Genomic DNA, 14,848 nt, shown 5'->3' with positions numbered 1-14,848 from the left:
CCCTAATTCATACTTTTGGCCTCCCCCTGCCCCCTTTCTCACTCTTGTGAATTTCTTTGCTAAATTTCCCCTGAAGAAGAGTCCACACTCACCTCCCCGTCTCACTGTCACACTTGGTTCAAGCCTTCGCAGGCTTTCATACCTACCAACTCAGATGCAGACCCCAGGCAGCACCAGGACCCCTTCAGTTCCAGCTGGCTTCAACTTACCTGATCTTCCCTCTATAACTCTGCTGGGTTCTGTCCACAAGAAGACAACTGCTACGTGCTTACCTGTCAAATGTCTCATGGGCCCTTATTCCTTCCTCCCACTGTCACCCGACACTTCCTGCTGACAGCCCTAGACAATTTCCTTCATTGTGTCTCACCGTACCTCACATAACATTGGCACCTGAGGTGTGCTGACTCCTTAAACACTGGGCAGATGGGAGACAGACCTGACCCCTGCTTCATCTTCTCGGGAACCTGATGAATAGCAGGACTGGAAATCATTTCTTAGGCTTTAGCTGAGTTGAACTGAACTGAACTAGAATAGAAAAAGTTGATGACTCAAACATTCAGCCCACTGCTTACTCCCATATTTTATGGATTAGATGTGCGTCTCTTGATAGACACAAATAGTATGTAAATCACTTCAGCCCAAGGTTCTGACTATGCTGTGTTAAGTTCATTGAGACCCGGAGTTTTTATTTCTCTCTGTATTATGGGAAACAAACATGCAGGAGTCTAAGACCTGTAAGAGACACTTTACATATCCCATTTCACTTGATATTTAAACAATCCCATGGGAGTAGATAATGTGAGTTTCCATTTCATAGAGAAGGAAATTGAACCGCCAAGAGGCTGAACAGCTTGCTGAGTAGCTGGTCTGAGCTATTAAAAGGGCAGTGTCAGGCCTCCTGGTTCTATACCCAGCTCCTTCTCTGCACTTTCCCTGCACCTTGAAATCCCTGTCTTCTATAAGTTCTTTGATTGTACCCACTCACTTGGTTGGGACATTGAATACTTTTGAGATTAGAACCCAGGGCCTTGTGCGTGACAGACAAGTGCTGCTCCCCTGCTCTACACCCTTAGCCCTGAAGAACTCCACTTGCTGCAAGTAGCTGGTAGATCTAGAACCTTCTTAGAGTTGTGTGCTTCCAATGCACATGGGGCTCGAAGGCCCCTTAAGGGCCGGTGACCCAATCTGTTTCTGTCCTCTTGCTTTTCCTACTGGGGAAGCCTGGGAAATGTGAAGCACTGTGATAAAGCTAGCCACGGGTGGGCAAATCTCCTTGTGGTTCTTCTTTCTTCATAAGGAGAGCTTGGATTTGATGCTTCAGTGGCTGCTTCAGAAACATCAGCAGCAAGAAGTGCTCCAGGCCGGGCTGTGCATAGAAGGTGCCCTGCTGCTCCTGGGGATGCTGAAAGCCATCATGAGCCAGGTGAGACCTGCTCCCCACACAGCATTCCAGAAGGTTCCAATGGGAAAGAGTTTGGAAGGGTCAGCTTGTTTTGTTCCAGAAGCTTCCTAGTAAAGCTTATGTATTCATCCATTCTCTGTTATATAGAAAAAAAATGCCTCTGATTATGTAATTTACAAGGAACTGAGGCTAATTTAGCTCATAGTTCTGAAGGGTGGGAAGTTCAGGAGCATGGTACCAGATCTGCCTGGCACGCAGTGAGAGCCTGTTGCTGTCTCATAGAGTGGTGGAGGGGACCCCCATGGTGACACTGAGCAACTCTGCTACCTTGTGTCTCTCTCTTTTTCTTCTTATAAGACACAAATGCCACCATGGGGGACCTAAAGGTTCCCAAGGTGATTTATGCACTGTCACCATGGGACATCTACTCTCTATTTCTTTTAAGTATTTGGTTTTCCTCAGTGGGGACATTTCTGAGGAGACAAAGATATGTCTCTTTTTTAAGAGGCTCATCTGCATCAGTCCAGGTGGCCTTGCCCAAGAGATACTTTGAGGTAGATGCCTCACACAAAGAAAATGGGTGGCCTGTCTCAGAGCCCTTTGGTGCAGGAGCTGCTTGAATTTGACTTTCAAGGCTTGTGAGCAATGGGTAGACGGGATTAGTTTAAACACTGTGGCAGCTATTGAAGGTTATTTGGCCTGGGAACAGGTCAGCAAGGGTCAGAGGCTGAGAAAGTCAATTTCATTCTGAAGATACCAGGCCTAATGGGAGAGTTGATTCTCTGAGGAAATGCCATTGTTCTTGTAAAAAAAAAAAATGCTGTACAAGTATTGTCTCTCACAGGCAGAAAGTAGAAACCCAAACCAAGCAATCATCTGACACCCCGACCCCCAGCTGCAAATACAGCCACTGTGTGCTAGACAGGAATAACCGCAGGCATCTTTAGGAAATCATACCATGTCCTTATAGAGGATGGAGTCTCACAATTTTTCCTTTTATTTCTTCAATATTTCGTGGACGTTTTAAAAAAATGTCAATAAAGTAGATAAATGTAAGATTTGTGTATGATGAGGTATGCATATCTGTAATAGACAACACATGAGGTTGCCTGGTGCGTTCATCATTACAAAACACCCGCAAAGCACATCTTGGCTCTCTAGCTTGGTGACCTCTTGGGTGCAAAAATCTGTGGTGTGCATTGGGGGTTAAATTATACCTTATGCATTTTTGTCTGAGTGAACTTCTCAGAAACATTTCAGTAGACTTTAAATACTCCCCCCGCCCAGCCATGCCACACGCTGTCCCCATCTATTCCTCTCCTTAGCACTCATTTGGCGTAGGGATGCTCAGCCTGTTCTCAGACCCTCGGCAACACAGCAGCACGGAGAGTGGCTCCATAGAGGAGCTCTTTAGCCTTAGATCAAAACCACATCGTTTTAGCCTTCACCCGTTTCTCTCTCTCTCCTGCATGTAGATGTGGCTATGTTGAGAAGGCACAGACCCTATTTTTTAACTTAAAAAATCACTTACTTTAAAAGCCGTATATGCACGTGCATATATGCAGGCGTGTGTGTGCTGTGGTGCGTGCATGGAGATCAGAAGATAACCGGGTGTTAATCCACTCCTTCCTCTTTGAGGATCTTTCTAGCTGTTTATAGCTGCATCTTCTTGGCAGGCTCACATGTAGGCTTCTGACCAATTTTGTGTCTACCTCCCATCTCACCGTAGGAGTGCTGGAGCTAATGATTGCACTGCTGAACTAGGCTTTTAGCATGAACTCACACACCAAACTCAGGTCACACACGTTTGCTGTGCGTGCAGCAAGTGCTTCTACTGGCTGAGTCATCTCCCTGACACACGTGTTAGCCTTTGAAAGAATAACAATTTTTCGCTTTGTCTTGGCCGTATTGTTAAGTGATCACGTGCTTGTGTCTTTCAATCACTTTCAATCAATGATAAAATTCTATCAAGAGGATCCTTCCTATTCTTGTAAAGATCTCCTTCAGTCCTTGTGTTCTTTCTTTCAATGCATTTCCATGTTCTATTAACAAATTTCCATTTATGATTTTATATCAACACTTACAAAGGCTATTGGGCTGAGATTTCTTTCCATTGTGCTATTGTGAAGTTTGATATTGGTATTGTGTAAGTTTTAAAATAAAATATAGGTCCTCCTGTATAGTAAAAAGAATACTAAATTTACTAATTCTTATATTATTCAAATATAAGTTTCCTGGGCCTGGGTTTTCTCCATGATACCTCACCTCAGAAAATAGAGAACCCTGAAATTCTGCAGTGTCCTTTTGGGGTACATCTCCAATGACTCAAGACTTCCTATTTGTCTCAAGTTTGTACAATTGTCCACACCATTAACAGTGCAGCTCTAACACATGGGCCCCTGAGGGACCCTGCAGCTCTAGCAGGTGTCTTCTAACTCATGTTCTGGGCGACAGTTTCCACCTCCTCACTCTCAGCTTTGAGATTTGAGCTTTCTTTCCACCGTAGCTTTTCTTTCTTTCTTTTTGTTTTTCAAAGAGCCTGAAGGCCCGTGGACATACTTTAAGAATGCTATCTTGGATATATTGATGAGTACCCTTACTTATTTATGTAACTTTCTAAGACTCTAATACTTGGCATCTTTCAATTTTGTTATTTCCCAGAATTCCTATAGTTACATTTTTTTTCATTTTTTATTGGTTATTTTATTTATTTACATTTCAAATGGTTTTTTGTTTTGTTTTGTTTTGTTTTGTTTTGTTTTTTGAGACAGGGTCTCTTTGTATAGCCCTGGCTGTCCTGGAACTCACTCTGTAGACCAGGCTGGCCTCGAATTCAGAAATCCACCTGCCTCTGCCTCCCAAGTGCTGGGATTAAAGGCATGCACCACCACTGCCAGGTATACATTTCAAATGTTATCCCTCTTCCCAGCTTCCTTTCCACAAACCCCCATCCCTTCTTCCCTTCCCCCACCACTATGAGGGTGCTCCCCTACCTGCCCACCCACTCCTGCCTCAGTGCCACATTATTCCCCTATCCTGGGTCATCAAGCCTCCACAGGACCAAGGGGCTCCCCTCTCAGAGATTCGAGATTAGGCAGTCCTCTGCTACATATCCAGCTGGAGCCATGGGTACCCACTGTGTACTCTTTGGTTGGTGGTTTAGTCCCTCAGAGCTTTGAGGGTTCTGGTTGGTTGATATTGTTGTTCTTCCTCTGAAGCTTCAAATCCCTTCACCTCCTACTGTCCCAGCCCTAACTTCTCCATTAGGGTGCTTACATTCAGTCCAATGTTTGGCTGTATACATCTGCCTCTGAATTGATCTGGCCGAGCCTCTCAGGGGACAGCTATACTGGGTTACTGTCAGTCAACACTTCTTGGCATCAGTAATAGTATTTGGGTTTGGTATCAGGAGATGCGATGGATCCCTAGGTGGAGCAGTCTGTGGATGGCCTTTCCTTCAGTCTCTGCTCCACTCTTTGTCCCTGTATTTCCTTTTGACAGGAGGGCATCAATATTTTTGAGGTGAGTGTGTGCCTCCATCCCTCAACTGGGGCCATGTGTATCCACTGGATCTATAATTACATTTTTAAAGATCTCTTGGTTCATACTCTCAATATCCATGTAGCTGAGCATCTATATGTATGTATGTATGTATGTATGTATGCACATATATATGTGTGTGTGTGTGTGTAAATACATATTTATTTATATTATTCATTTTAAAAACTATATTCTACTGGAGGGCTAATATGCAACTAATTTTTGGGATATCTAAAATGTATATTTTCTGTTTGTTGTATAAGGAACTTGTTGTCTATCTAACCAATATGTTATCAAAAATAAAGCAAAAGTAATCTGTAAACTCAGTTGAAACTAAAAAACAAAGTTGTAAAATATGCAGAGGAAAATGAAAGTATATGCCCAAATGTTAATGCAAGCACATTAAATTCACATGTTAAGGATATGCATTTAACATCACAATGATGGGCTAAGTCCCTCGGTAACTAACCTAACACAGTGAACACACCTGTTATGAAGGGGACATTTGCCAGTTTCAGTAGATATGATTCTACACATGGTAAACTTGTAGAGGGATGAGAGACAAAGTCTGAAATTTAATCATAAGAATAACTCTAATACCTACCTGTGGGCCACTTGGAATAGGCTGAGTGTTGATTCTGTGCTGGTGTGGCTATGCAGAGAAGGAGCCTAAGATCGAGGCTGGTCAATATGAAGTTCCGGGCATCAGAATAGCGAGATGTTCGACAGTAGCTGGATGTCTTAACTGGGGCACATGTTGATCTCTGAATGGGCAGCTGAGTATGTTACACAAGGGAACTGGGTGGAGGAGGCTCAGTCTGAACCAGAGAAGAGAGCAGAGTGTGGGAGGAAACTCCAGCTCAGATAGATAGGGCACCGGGGATCAGCACAGCTCAGCTCAGCTCAGCACAGCACAGCACAGCACAGCACAGCACAGCACAGCACAGCACAGCACAGCACAGCACAGCTCAGCACAGCACAGCACAGCACAGCACAGCACAGCACAGCACAGCACAGCACAGCACAGCACAGCACAGTCCAGCACAGCACAGGTCAGCTCAGCACAGCACAGCCCAGCACAGTCCAGCACAGCACAGCCCAGCACAGCCCAGCCCAGCACAGCCCAGCACAGCACAGCACAGCACAGCACAGCACAGCACAGCACAGCACAGCACAGCTCAGCTCAGCTCAGCTCAGCTCAGCATAGCACAGCCCAGCCCAGCCCAGCCCAGCCCAGCCCAGCCCAGCACAGCACAGCACAGCACAGCACAGCACAGCACAGCACAGCACAGCACAGCACATTCCAGGCTCCTGGTTGGCATGAGTAGGCCTCTTCAAGCCCTACTCAGACCAGAGAGGCCCCAGTGTGGATCAGGGTGGAGTCTCTAGTGGGGAAGTCGGCTCTGGGCTGGGGAAGGCTGGACTGAGTACTGAACAGGCACACTCTTCCCTGAGCCTAGCATGGCAAGTTCACTGCCACCAGTGTGGTGTGAGGACACAGTGCACTCTAGCAGATCTCCTAGGCTCACACTCACTGACTTTCACATACTGCGTGGTCTGTGGTGAGAGTGAGCCCCTCCAGGCTTCCATGTTTCCAACTGCAAAACAGAGGTAAATATGGAACCCATTCCCGAAGGCTTGGGGTGAGGGAAGGATCGTGCATGAAACACGTAGAGCAATGTCCACGCCTGCTTACTCTGCTCCTCCTTCTGCCCAGCTGTCTTAGGCAATTGCCAGAAGCGTGTTGCATCAAGGGGTCTCTGGAAGCTGCCCCCTATATTCTAGCTCCTTGGTCTCTCTCAGTTACCTGCGCTGTCCCTCTGCCATGCTGCTGAAGTCATGTGTCGCAGGGCATGTCTCCCGCCATGTCTCACAGAGCATATCCTCAGCCCCCTGCAGGTTCAGGAGACAGTGCCTGGGAGCAGACACTCTCCAGCAGTATTCTTCAGTTCCTCGGCCTGGTGCACCGCTCCTACCCCCAGGACCCAGCCTGGAGAGCCCCTGACTTCCTCCAGACCTTGGCGGCCATCGCTTTCCCCCTGGAAGCCCAGAAGGTAGGACTCACCTTGCTCTGAGGCCTCAGGGTGAGCGGCTGTGAACATCATCACCCTTCATGGGTGAAGGGTCGAGTACCTCCCTGCCTCCCAAAGTCGAAACGCACGTTAAGCAACTCGACTGAACACGGAATGAACAACATGGCCAATTTCCCTTTTCTTGGCTGAGGTGAATGCAGCTCAAGGTCAATTTCAGCTCCAGAGTCCAGTTTCTGTTTGTTTATTTGTTTTAGTTGTTAGAAATCTCAATAATGTGATATTTTATCATAGCTCAAGTTCAAATGTTATATATTTGGTAGAATATATTCCATTCTGGTACTGGGAAACTAGCATCCCACGCCAGGGGCTTCTTGCCACCCATGCCACCGACAGAGCCTAGGTGGTACCACTGTCTTTCCTTCCACTTTTTTTTTCTCAGTAATTTTTTTCTGTCTTTGGGCCCCTGGAACTTGATCCAGCTCTTTTTCTGGGTAGTAGGTTTGTGAGGACCCACAAACTCAGAGCTCAAGCTCAGAGCTTGAGGGACCAAGAAGAGAGTGAGGACTCATTTCAGTCTAGAAGAGGAGGCCTTGAATCTTGATTGCTGAAAGGTTAGAAGAGGGGCTTTGGAAAGAACTGTGAGTTTGAGTCAGAGAACCCGTGCCATGTGTGTAGGGTCAGGTGGGTCAAGGGCGCTACAGATCTGAGTAAAAGCAGATGGTGAGAATGGAGAGGGGGACGGGGAGGGGGGCAGAGAATCAAACACAGGAAGAAGACAGGCAGAAATTGGCACTTCGGTCCTCATCCTGGTGGATTAGGAAGCAGAGACTCAGAGGGAGCTGTGATGTTTGTTTGCAAGTTGTAACATTAGTTAGAAGGGCTTACTAGACACAGGGCTTACCACAGCTGACTTTCAGAGTTGAGCATGGAGTGACCACGCACCACAATGTGCTGAAACAGCTAGTGGAGTGAGTGAAGGGCCCTGAACCAGCCCCTTCCAAAGGTGTGTACGTGGAGACTACGCTCATCTCCTGGGCCCCTGGGGTACAGGCCTGAACCTGGAGCTTTGTGAAGCTCAATGGCCCCAGAGGAAGGCAGTGCCAGAAAGAGAACAGTCTCAGAAAGAAAGATGCCCCTCTGTGTCCCCGGGCCCAGGCCCATCTGGCCAAAGGGTGGCAAAACTGACACATGCTACCTTTCCAAGATTTAAAGTGGCGGTCCTCCAAACCTGTCTCCTTCCCATTATGATCATCTTAAAATAAACAGCTGACTAAGTCTGAAGGTTCTGGCCAGCGCTCTGTATCCATGAGCTTTGTGTTTGGGAGTGTGTCCAGCTTCAGACGGAAATACTTTTAGATATTAAACATGTTTTTGTCTGTCCCCAACATGTGCAGATTTTTTCATTATTATTCCATAAACATTACATTTTAATAGCGCTGGTGTTATATTAAGCACTGCCACTCATGTGGAGACGATGAAATAACAGGGCAGGGGGATTTGGGCAGAATCTATGCAAATATGGTACCATTTTGTATAACAGATTTGGGCATCTGGGGAGTTTGGTATCTTCAGGGTTTCCTAGAACCAATATCCCAGGGATGCTAAGGGACAAGCATATTTAGTTTAAATAAGGAGATCAAATATAAAGACTAGAAGATGCATAGAAAATGAGAAAGTAGTCGCACTATGGTCTGACAAATCCATATATACTCAAGTAACTCACTAGAAATGAGGAAAAAACCCAGAAAGACCCAAAGAAGGCCCAGCCGGCTGCAGTTGGGAGACCCAAATGCAAGCTAGACAAGGTGACCTGGGCCAGCAGGGAGGACAGTTCTTCAGGCTGCTCTTACCATCCCCAATGGGTCTTAGACAAGGAACCAGGCTCCCAAAATCTGTGGCCTGGCACTGTGACCCTGGTGCTACCTCAGGCTGTGTCTGAGCCAGGTTTGGCATCTGCTGAATTGGGAGATTTTAGCCAAGTGCACTCTGGCCCAAGGTGCTTCCTCCACACCCACCTGTCACTTCTGTGGAAGGGAAAGAGAGGAGAAAGTCCCTCCTCCACAGAAATCTCTCAGGCCAACAAACTGCTCAGCAGGCCAAGCAGGCCCCATCTTAGGGCTTCTGCCCCAGTTTTGAAGTAGCCTTCATCCTTCCTAGCCTCAACCAAGTCAGCCCTGCCAGGTCTTTGTGGCACAGACAATGAGACAGAACATCCTCTTGCAGGTGGCCGGTGGCCAAAAGCCTGCCATTTGCTGTGAATTTATATGGCATCTTTCCAGTCAAGGCCGCACGGAGCTAATTAATGCAGTCACCACCTCCCTAGGTGCCATTAAATTCATTTTATGGCTTAATTAAGAATGGCTGCATTAATTTTATGAATGAGCAAAGGGAGGTGCCAGCAGATGAAGGCACATGAAACGTTCACGGGGCAGGAGATAAGAGTCCCTGGCCATGTGTCCTTGGGCCTATGGTTTGGCCTCTGAGCATTTCCATGTTGTCCTGGACTATCTAGGGAAATGAACCCTGCCTGTTTTATCTATCTATCTATCTATCTATCTATCTATCTATCTATCTATCTATCTATCTATCTATCTATCTATCTATCTATCTATCTATCTGCAAATCCTCAGTGAGAACCTAAGTGTCAGATAGCTTTGGAGATCTGGGAGAGATTCCCCAGCACATCCTCTCTGTCCTTCTCATCCAAGGATGTTGTCTGTCAGCATTAGCAGGACCGGGACAGGTAGAGCATTGGGGACCTAGAGCTGAGTCCAAGAACCAGACATTGCCATGCCTGGTAGGGCATTCTAGACCTCCCTGGTGGTCTCTGACTCTGTGGCTCTCAAAGTGCATCTCAGACAGATGTGGCCACCTTACAAGTTTGACTCCGGGTCAATCTCATGTCTGCAGAACAGGTTTGCATGCAGGAGTTAAGGTGGCTTTGATGAGGATCTTGCCTACAGTGACATGTGGGCAAAGGCTTCCAGTGGAGCCAACTACACTGCTCTGTCACTTCTCCCAGGAGGCCACGTATGAGTCCTCTAGAAAGACCAGCAGTTCCGGGTCCTCTGATGAAGCCAGCCATGTTGCTGAGGGGTCCCAAGCTTCTTTCAAGACACATCAAGCTCGGAGGCAGCTGAGAGAGTTCATGCAAGTCCTCCTGAGGGAGTTGCTGCTTGGAGTGTCCAGCCCCAAGCAGTGGCTGCCCTTGGAGGCCCTCCTGGAGGTAGGTTAGAAGGCTGGTGTTGGTGGACCGTGGTCGCTGGGAGGAGACTGGCCATCAGCTGCGGAGCATGCCCAGACCTAAGACACCAGCTGCCATTGGGAGTTTGTCTGTTAGTACTGCAGTGACTTGGTGAGGGGCCATGAACCTTAGGCCAAGGCGGACCAACAGATGAATAGATGGGAGGTCCTTAGAAGCAGAGCCTGAGGCAAGGCTTTGGTGGGAGTGATTTGTAAGTAGGTATTCAGGAGAAGGGGACGAGAAGCAGAATTCTGGGGCAGAAGCTTGCTCATGAGTGGTCTCAGCTCTGGTCCCTAAGGGCCGTGGCATGCTGTGTCCTGGAGTCAACTTTACATTGAGATACCTGCCAGGTGGCCATTGACTGTGGACTTCTCTGACTCCCTCTTAACTCTGAGAGCCAGCTTTACCTCCGTGGTGAGGTGGCTGTGTCATCAGAGGACAATGCCTCAGAGAAAGGCACTCATGGCCAGTCAGCAGCCCATACGCACTCGTCAGCCAAGGGGAATGCGGTCACTAAGGGAACACAGTGACTCAATGGCTGTCATCTCAGTCCTGGGCTATGTTTCCAGGCTTCCCCGGATGGTGCCACCAGTCAGCAGAAGCGAGACTTCCAGTCTGAGGTCCTACTCTCCACCATGGACATATTCCATGTCCCAAGCGGGGGTGGCATGCCCACCCTAAGAGGTGAGTCAGTGGTTTCTGAGCTCTTCTGTGTTCCTAGCTTTGGGCAGGTCACTGGAACACCAAGATCTCCAGGTGAGTGTTACCATTCCCTGGCATTTCCATCTCTGCATCCATCTTCAGTGAGAGTTGTTGACTTCTGTTGACACAGGTCGGTGAGACCTCTTGTAGTTGGGCCATTCTGAAGTAGAAACTCCCCCCCTGTCTTATCCTGTGACTTCATCAGGAACCTGACTCATGCTTCGGGACTGTGAGATGATTTAGCCTTACACACTCTGAACCTTCTTACCCATGCTAACGACAGACTCATTGCACAGTGAACATTTCCTGAACGAAAGGCCCTGGGTAAAGATGCAGCCATCTTGCAACCCTTGAGACCTTAGTTCCAGGACGGCCCCAGACTTCATTTAAAAATCAAAGCCATGTCCCACTAGTGTTTTCTGAGCCACAGGAATCCCATGGGACATAGCTTGCCTCTAGGATTTTCCCCTACAGCACAGCGTGCAAACCTGGCTGTGCCTTTCTCTTGATATCTGGCATGGAAGAGAGTAGGGGGCTGGAGAGGCATAATGCTGACATGGCAATACAGTGATCCTCTTGTCTCTGTCTCTGAATGGCAGTATGACTGGGTTGCTGGCCTGGACTGTGCATGGGACAGTATTGGCTAACTCGGGATGGATCTAGGAATCATTTGAGATCTCCACATACTGAGTCTAGCTATCTGCTTTACAGTATGACTCTTTCCAAAAATGTCCTAGCTTGCCTTCTACTCTGTGATAAAGATCAATGGCCATAAGGAACTTGGGAGGACAGGGTCTGTTTGGCTTATACAGCCTGATCACAGTCCATTACTAAGCAGAGTCAAGGCAGCAATGCACAAAGAGGATATGGAGGGAAGCTTCTTCCTGCCTTGCTCCCATGGATGGCTCAGTTTTCTTGCTTTCTTAAACAACCCTGGACCATCCTTCCAGGGCTCCTGCCACCTTCAATGGGTTGGGCACCCTCACATCAAGCATTAATCAAGAAAGTGTCCCATTGGCTTGCTTACAGACCAGTCTCGTGGAGGCGATTCCATGATTGATGTTCTTTTGGTCCAAGATGACTCCAGCTTGTGTCAAGTTGTCTAAAAACTAACCCATACACCAGTCCAGCATGGCAACATGGCCTTGGATCCCCTTCTCATTGGCTTTGAAGATTCGACTCTCTTGTTTTCATGTCCAAGAGGAAACATCCTCTTGATTGTCTTGCCATCCCCTGATTAATATCACTAACTGGCTTGTTTAAGCTCAGTTTGCTTTGAATAAATGTGTTCTCTGTGTACCTACTAGAGACTCCATCTTCAGAACTCGGGGATACATAGGTGACTAGGACATGGACACAAAAAAGGATTTGTAGACTGTGGGGTGGAGAAACCCACTAGACATCCTAATCTAGGTCTGTTGCCTTACCTCACCCAGGCAGTAAGGAGCCTCAGCCAAATACAGAAGCTGGTACTGTGCCTTCCCTTGCAAGCATTTCCTCCTTCACCCAGAAGCTGGTTGAGAAGCTGTATAGTGGGATATTCTCAGCAGATCCCAGGCACATCCTCCTCTTCATCCTCGAGCACATCATGGTGGTAAGAAGCTGCGTCACCGGGGTGGTGAGAAGCATCCTGTGGATGGACTGGGAGCCTTCTTAATTCAGATAGATCTTCGTCCCTAGAGTTGAGATAGAATCCAAGATAGATAGAAAAAAAAGGAAGCTTGTTAAAGGCCAGGCATGCTTGATAGTCTCTGCATACCCTGAAGGAGGTCCCTCAGGCCCGCCTCCTCCTGCCTTCTACAGTCCATACCCTCAGTCCTTAGCTGTGGTTTGAGAGATGTGGACAGGATAGTGATGAAACCTTGAACCCTAACTCTCACCAGTCTATAAGCAAATGGAACTCTACAGTAGAGAAACAGAGCACTTACTGTTCTACTCCAAGAGAGCCCAACTAACAAGCCATCTTGACAGAATAAAAAACTGCCCATCATTGACCTGTGTCCTGCAGAGGCTGAATGGACAAGTCGAGCCACCCATGCTAAGACCCTATACTCTGGCCCTATGCAACATCCTGAGTTTTTGATGAACTGAATAAAGTCTGATGCTTCTAATTCCTTTAGGGGACAAGAGAGAGAAAGGCACAGTTCAGGTGCCCCAGGTGGGCTTGACCCTTGCTGACCAGATAACCACACTGACCTCAGCCTTTCTTCCCTAGAGTAAGGTCATCTAATAGTCTACTTTATGATATCATGACACTTAAATGAAGTGAGATATATATATATATATATATATATATATATATATATATATATATATATACACACACACACATAGATATATGTATATATACATATATATACATATATGGATTATTGCTAATTGCTCTTGTAATTATTAACATTGTTGTAATTAATAACATACCTGTTTTAAAACAGATACGAACAGCATATGTTCATTTATTAAATGTCAGCCACCTCACCAACATTTCAGAAACCTGTGATTACTAAATCCATCTTCCAAAATATGGCTGTGGTCAGCTCTTAGCTTCTTCGTCTTTATGAGTTTCTTCTTGAATTCTGTGAATTGCCTTTATTGATCCTCTTTTCGGTAGAGGCTCAAGAGTGTAGAAATCTAGTGACAGGTCAGACTGTGTCACTTAAAAAATACATTCATTCACAATTCCATGCATTCTTTTCAAAGTCTTCCCAACTGTCCTTTCTTCTTCCCTTCCCCCTCCTCCTGAATGTCTCCTTCTTCCCAAGACCCCCATTTCATGTCTTTTTTTGTAGCCTACTTCATTTCAGAGAGTTTACTTGAATGAGGTCCTGTACCACTGAGGAGTGTAGGAATGTGGCTCCTCCTCTCTCAGCAACTGTTAATTGTCTAGAGTTCCTCTGAGAGAGATGGGACCATTCCAGACGCTGCCCTCCCCATCTATGATAGGATCGGCCCAGCCTTGTGCAGATGATGTGCTGGTGGCCATAGCTGCTTTAAACTTCAGATGCAGCATCTGTATCATGACCAGAAGACATTTCATAGAACTCCTTCCCATCCTCCAGTTCTTAGTCTTTCTTTTCCTTCTTGTGTGCTGTTCTCTGAGCCTTTGGAGGAGGTGATATAGGTACTATTTAGGGCTGAGTCTTCGCATACTGACCAGTTGTGAGTCTCTCTACATTGAGAGTTGCCCACTGTACATGGAAGCATCTGTGACTGTGTAACTTTTCAAAGCATTGTTTCCATGGTAAATTGGGTCAGTGTGTAAAATAGCAAACTGCTCATGAGTCCATGTGTGTCTCACTTTGGTGGTGCAGGTCATTGAGAACCCATCTTCCCAAAAGGACACCATCATGAGTGCATTGTACAGCAGTTTGAATAAAGTCATCCTGTACTGCCTCTCCAAGCCTCAGCAGTCCCTGTCGGAGAGCCTTGGCCTCCTTAGCATCCTGGACTTCCTACAGGAGCACTGGGACATCATCTTTGCCACCTACAATTCCAATGTCAGCTTCCTCCTGTGCCTCATGCATTGTCTTTTGCTGCTGAATACCAGGAGGTAAGAACTAATGTGCTTTCTTCCCTGTGCCAGTGGTCAGGACAGAAAAGCAAGATGCAGAGGGAAGGATAATTGGGGGAGGTCAGTATAAATGAAAGAAACTTTTTGTTCAGCTAGATAGCTGAAATTGTGTGCAGTGCTTAATCGACAAGGCATCCCCAAGACCGAGCAACTAGAGGCATCAAAAAATAATAATTTACCTCATTTCCACAATTCTGAGATATTTAATTGATTTCATTTTTTGAGGCAGAAGATGCAAACATTAAGTGTACACATTGATTTCTTTTTATATAGCCAGATTTCAGAAACATTAATATTTGATAAATGCAATCTCAGTAGGGGAAAATGTTCATAATTCAATGTACCATACAAGCTAG

General features: G+C 46.6%; 1 protein-coding gene across 3 annotated transcripts in view; it reads left to right on the top strand.

Moving 5' to 3' along the window:
- The window catches only part of Wdfy4 (WDFY family member 4), a 232,315-nt gene that overhangs the window by 104,283 nt on the left and 113,184 nt on the right, over nucleotides 1-14,848 (top strand). For all 3 annotated transcript variants that reach the window (XM_052190142.1, XM_052190140.1, XM_052190141.1), the window contains exons 31-36: nucleotides 1,298-1,423; nucleotides 6,832-6,996; nucleotides 9,998-10,201; nucleotides 10,789-10,903; nucleotides 12,358-12,515; nucleotides 14,233-14,471. In XM_052190142.1, the coding sequence (XP_052046102.1) occupies nucleotides 1,298-1,423; nucleotides 6,832-6,996; nucleotides 9,998-10,201; nucleotides 10,789-10,903; nucleotides 12,358-12,515; nucleotides 14,233-14,471 (1,007 nt within the window). The remainder of the gene's footprint in view (nucleotides 1-1,297; nucleotides 1,424-6,831; nucleotides 6,997-9,997; nucleotides 10,202-10,788; nucleotides 10,904-12,357; nucleotides 12,516-14,232; nucleotides 14,472-14,848) is intronic.

Source organism: Apodemus sylvaticus, chromosome 8 (assembly GCF_947179515.1).
Source record: "Apodemus sylvaticus chromosome 8, mApoSyl1.1, whole genome shotgun sequence".
Taxonomy (NCBI): Eukaryota; Metazoa; Chordata; class Mammalia; order Rodentia; family Muridae; genus Apodemus; species Apodemus sylvaticus.
The sequence above is the reverse complement of the archived record's forward strand: the minus strand, read 5'-3'. Positions and strand labels throughout refer to the sequence as shown.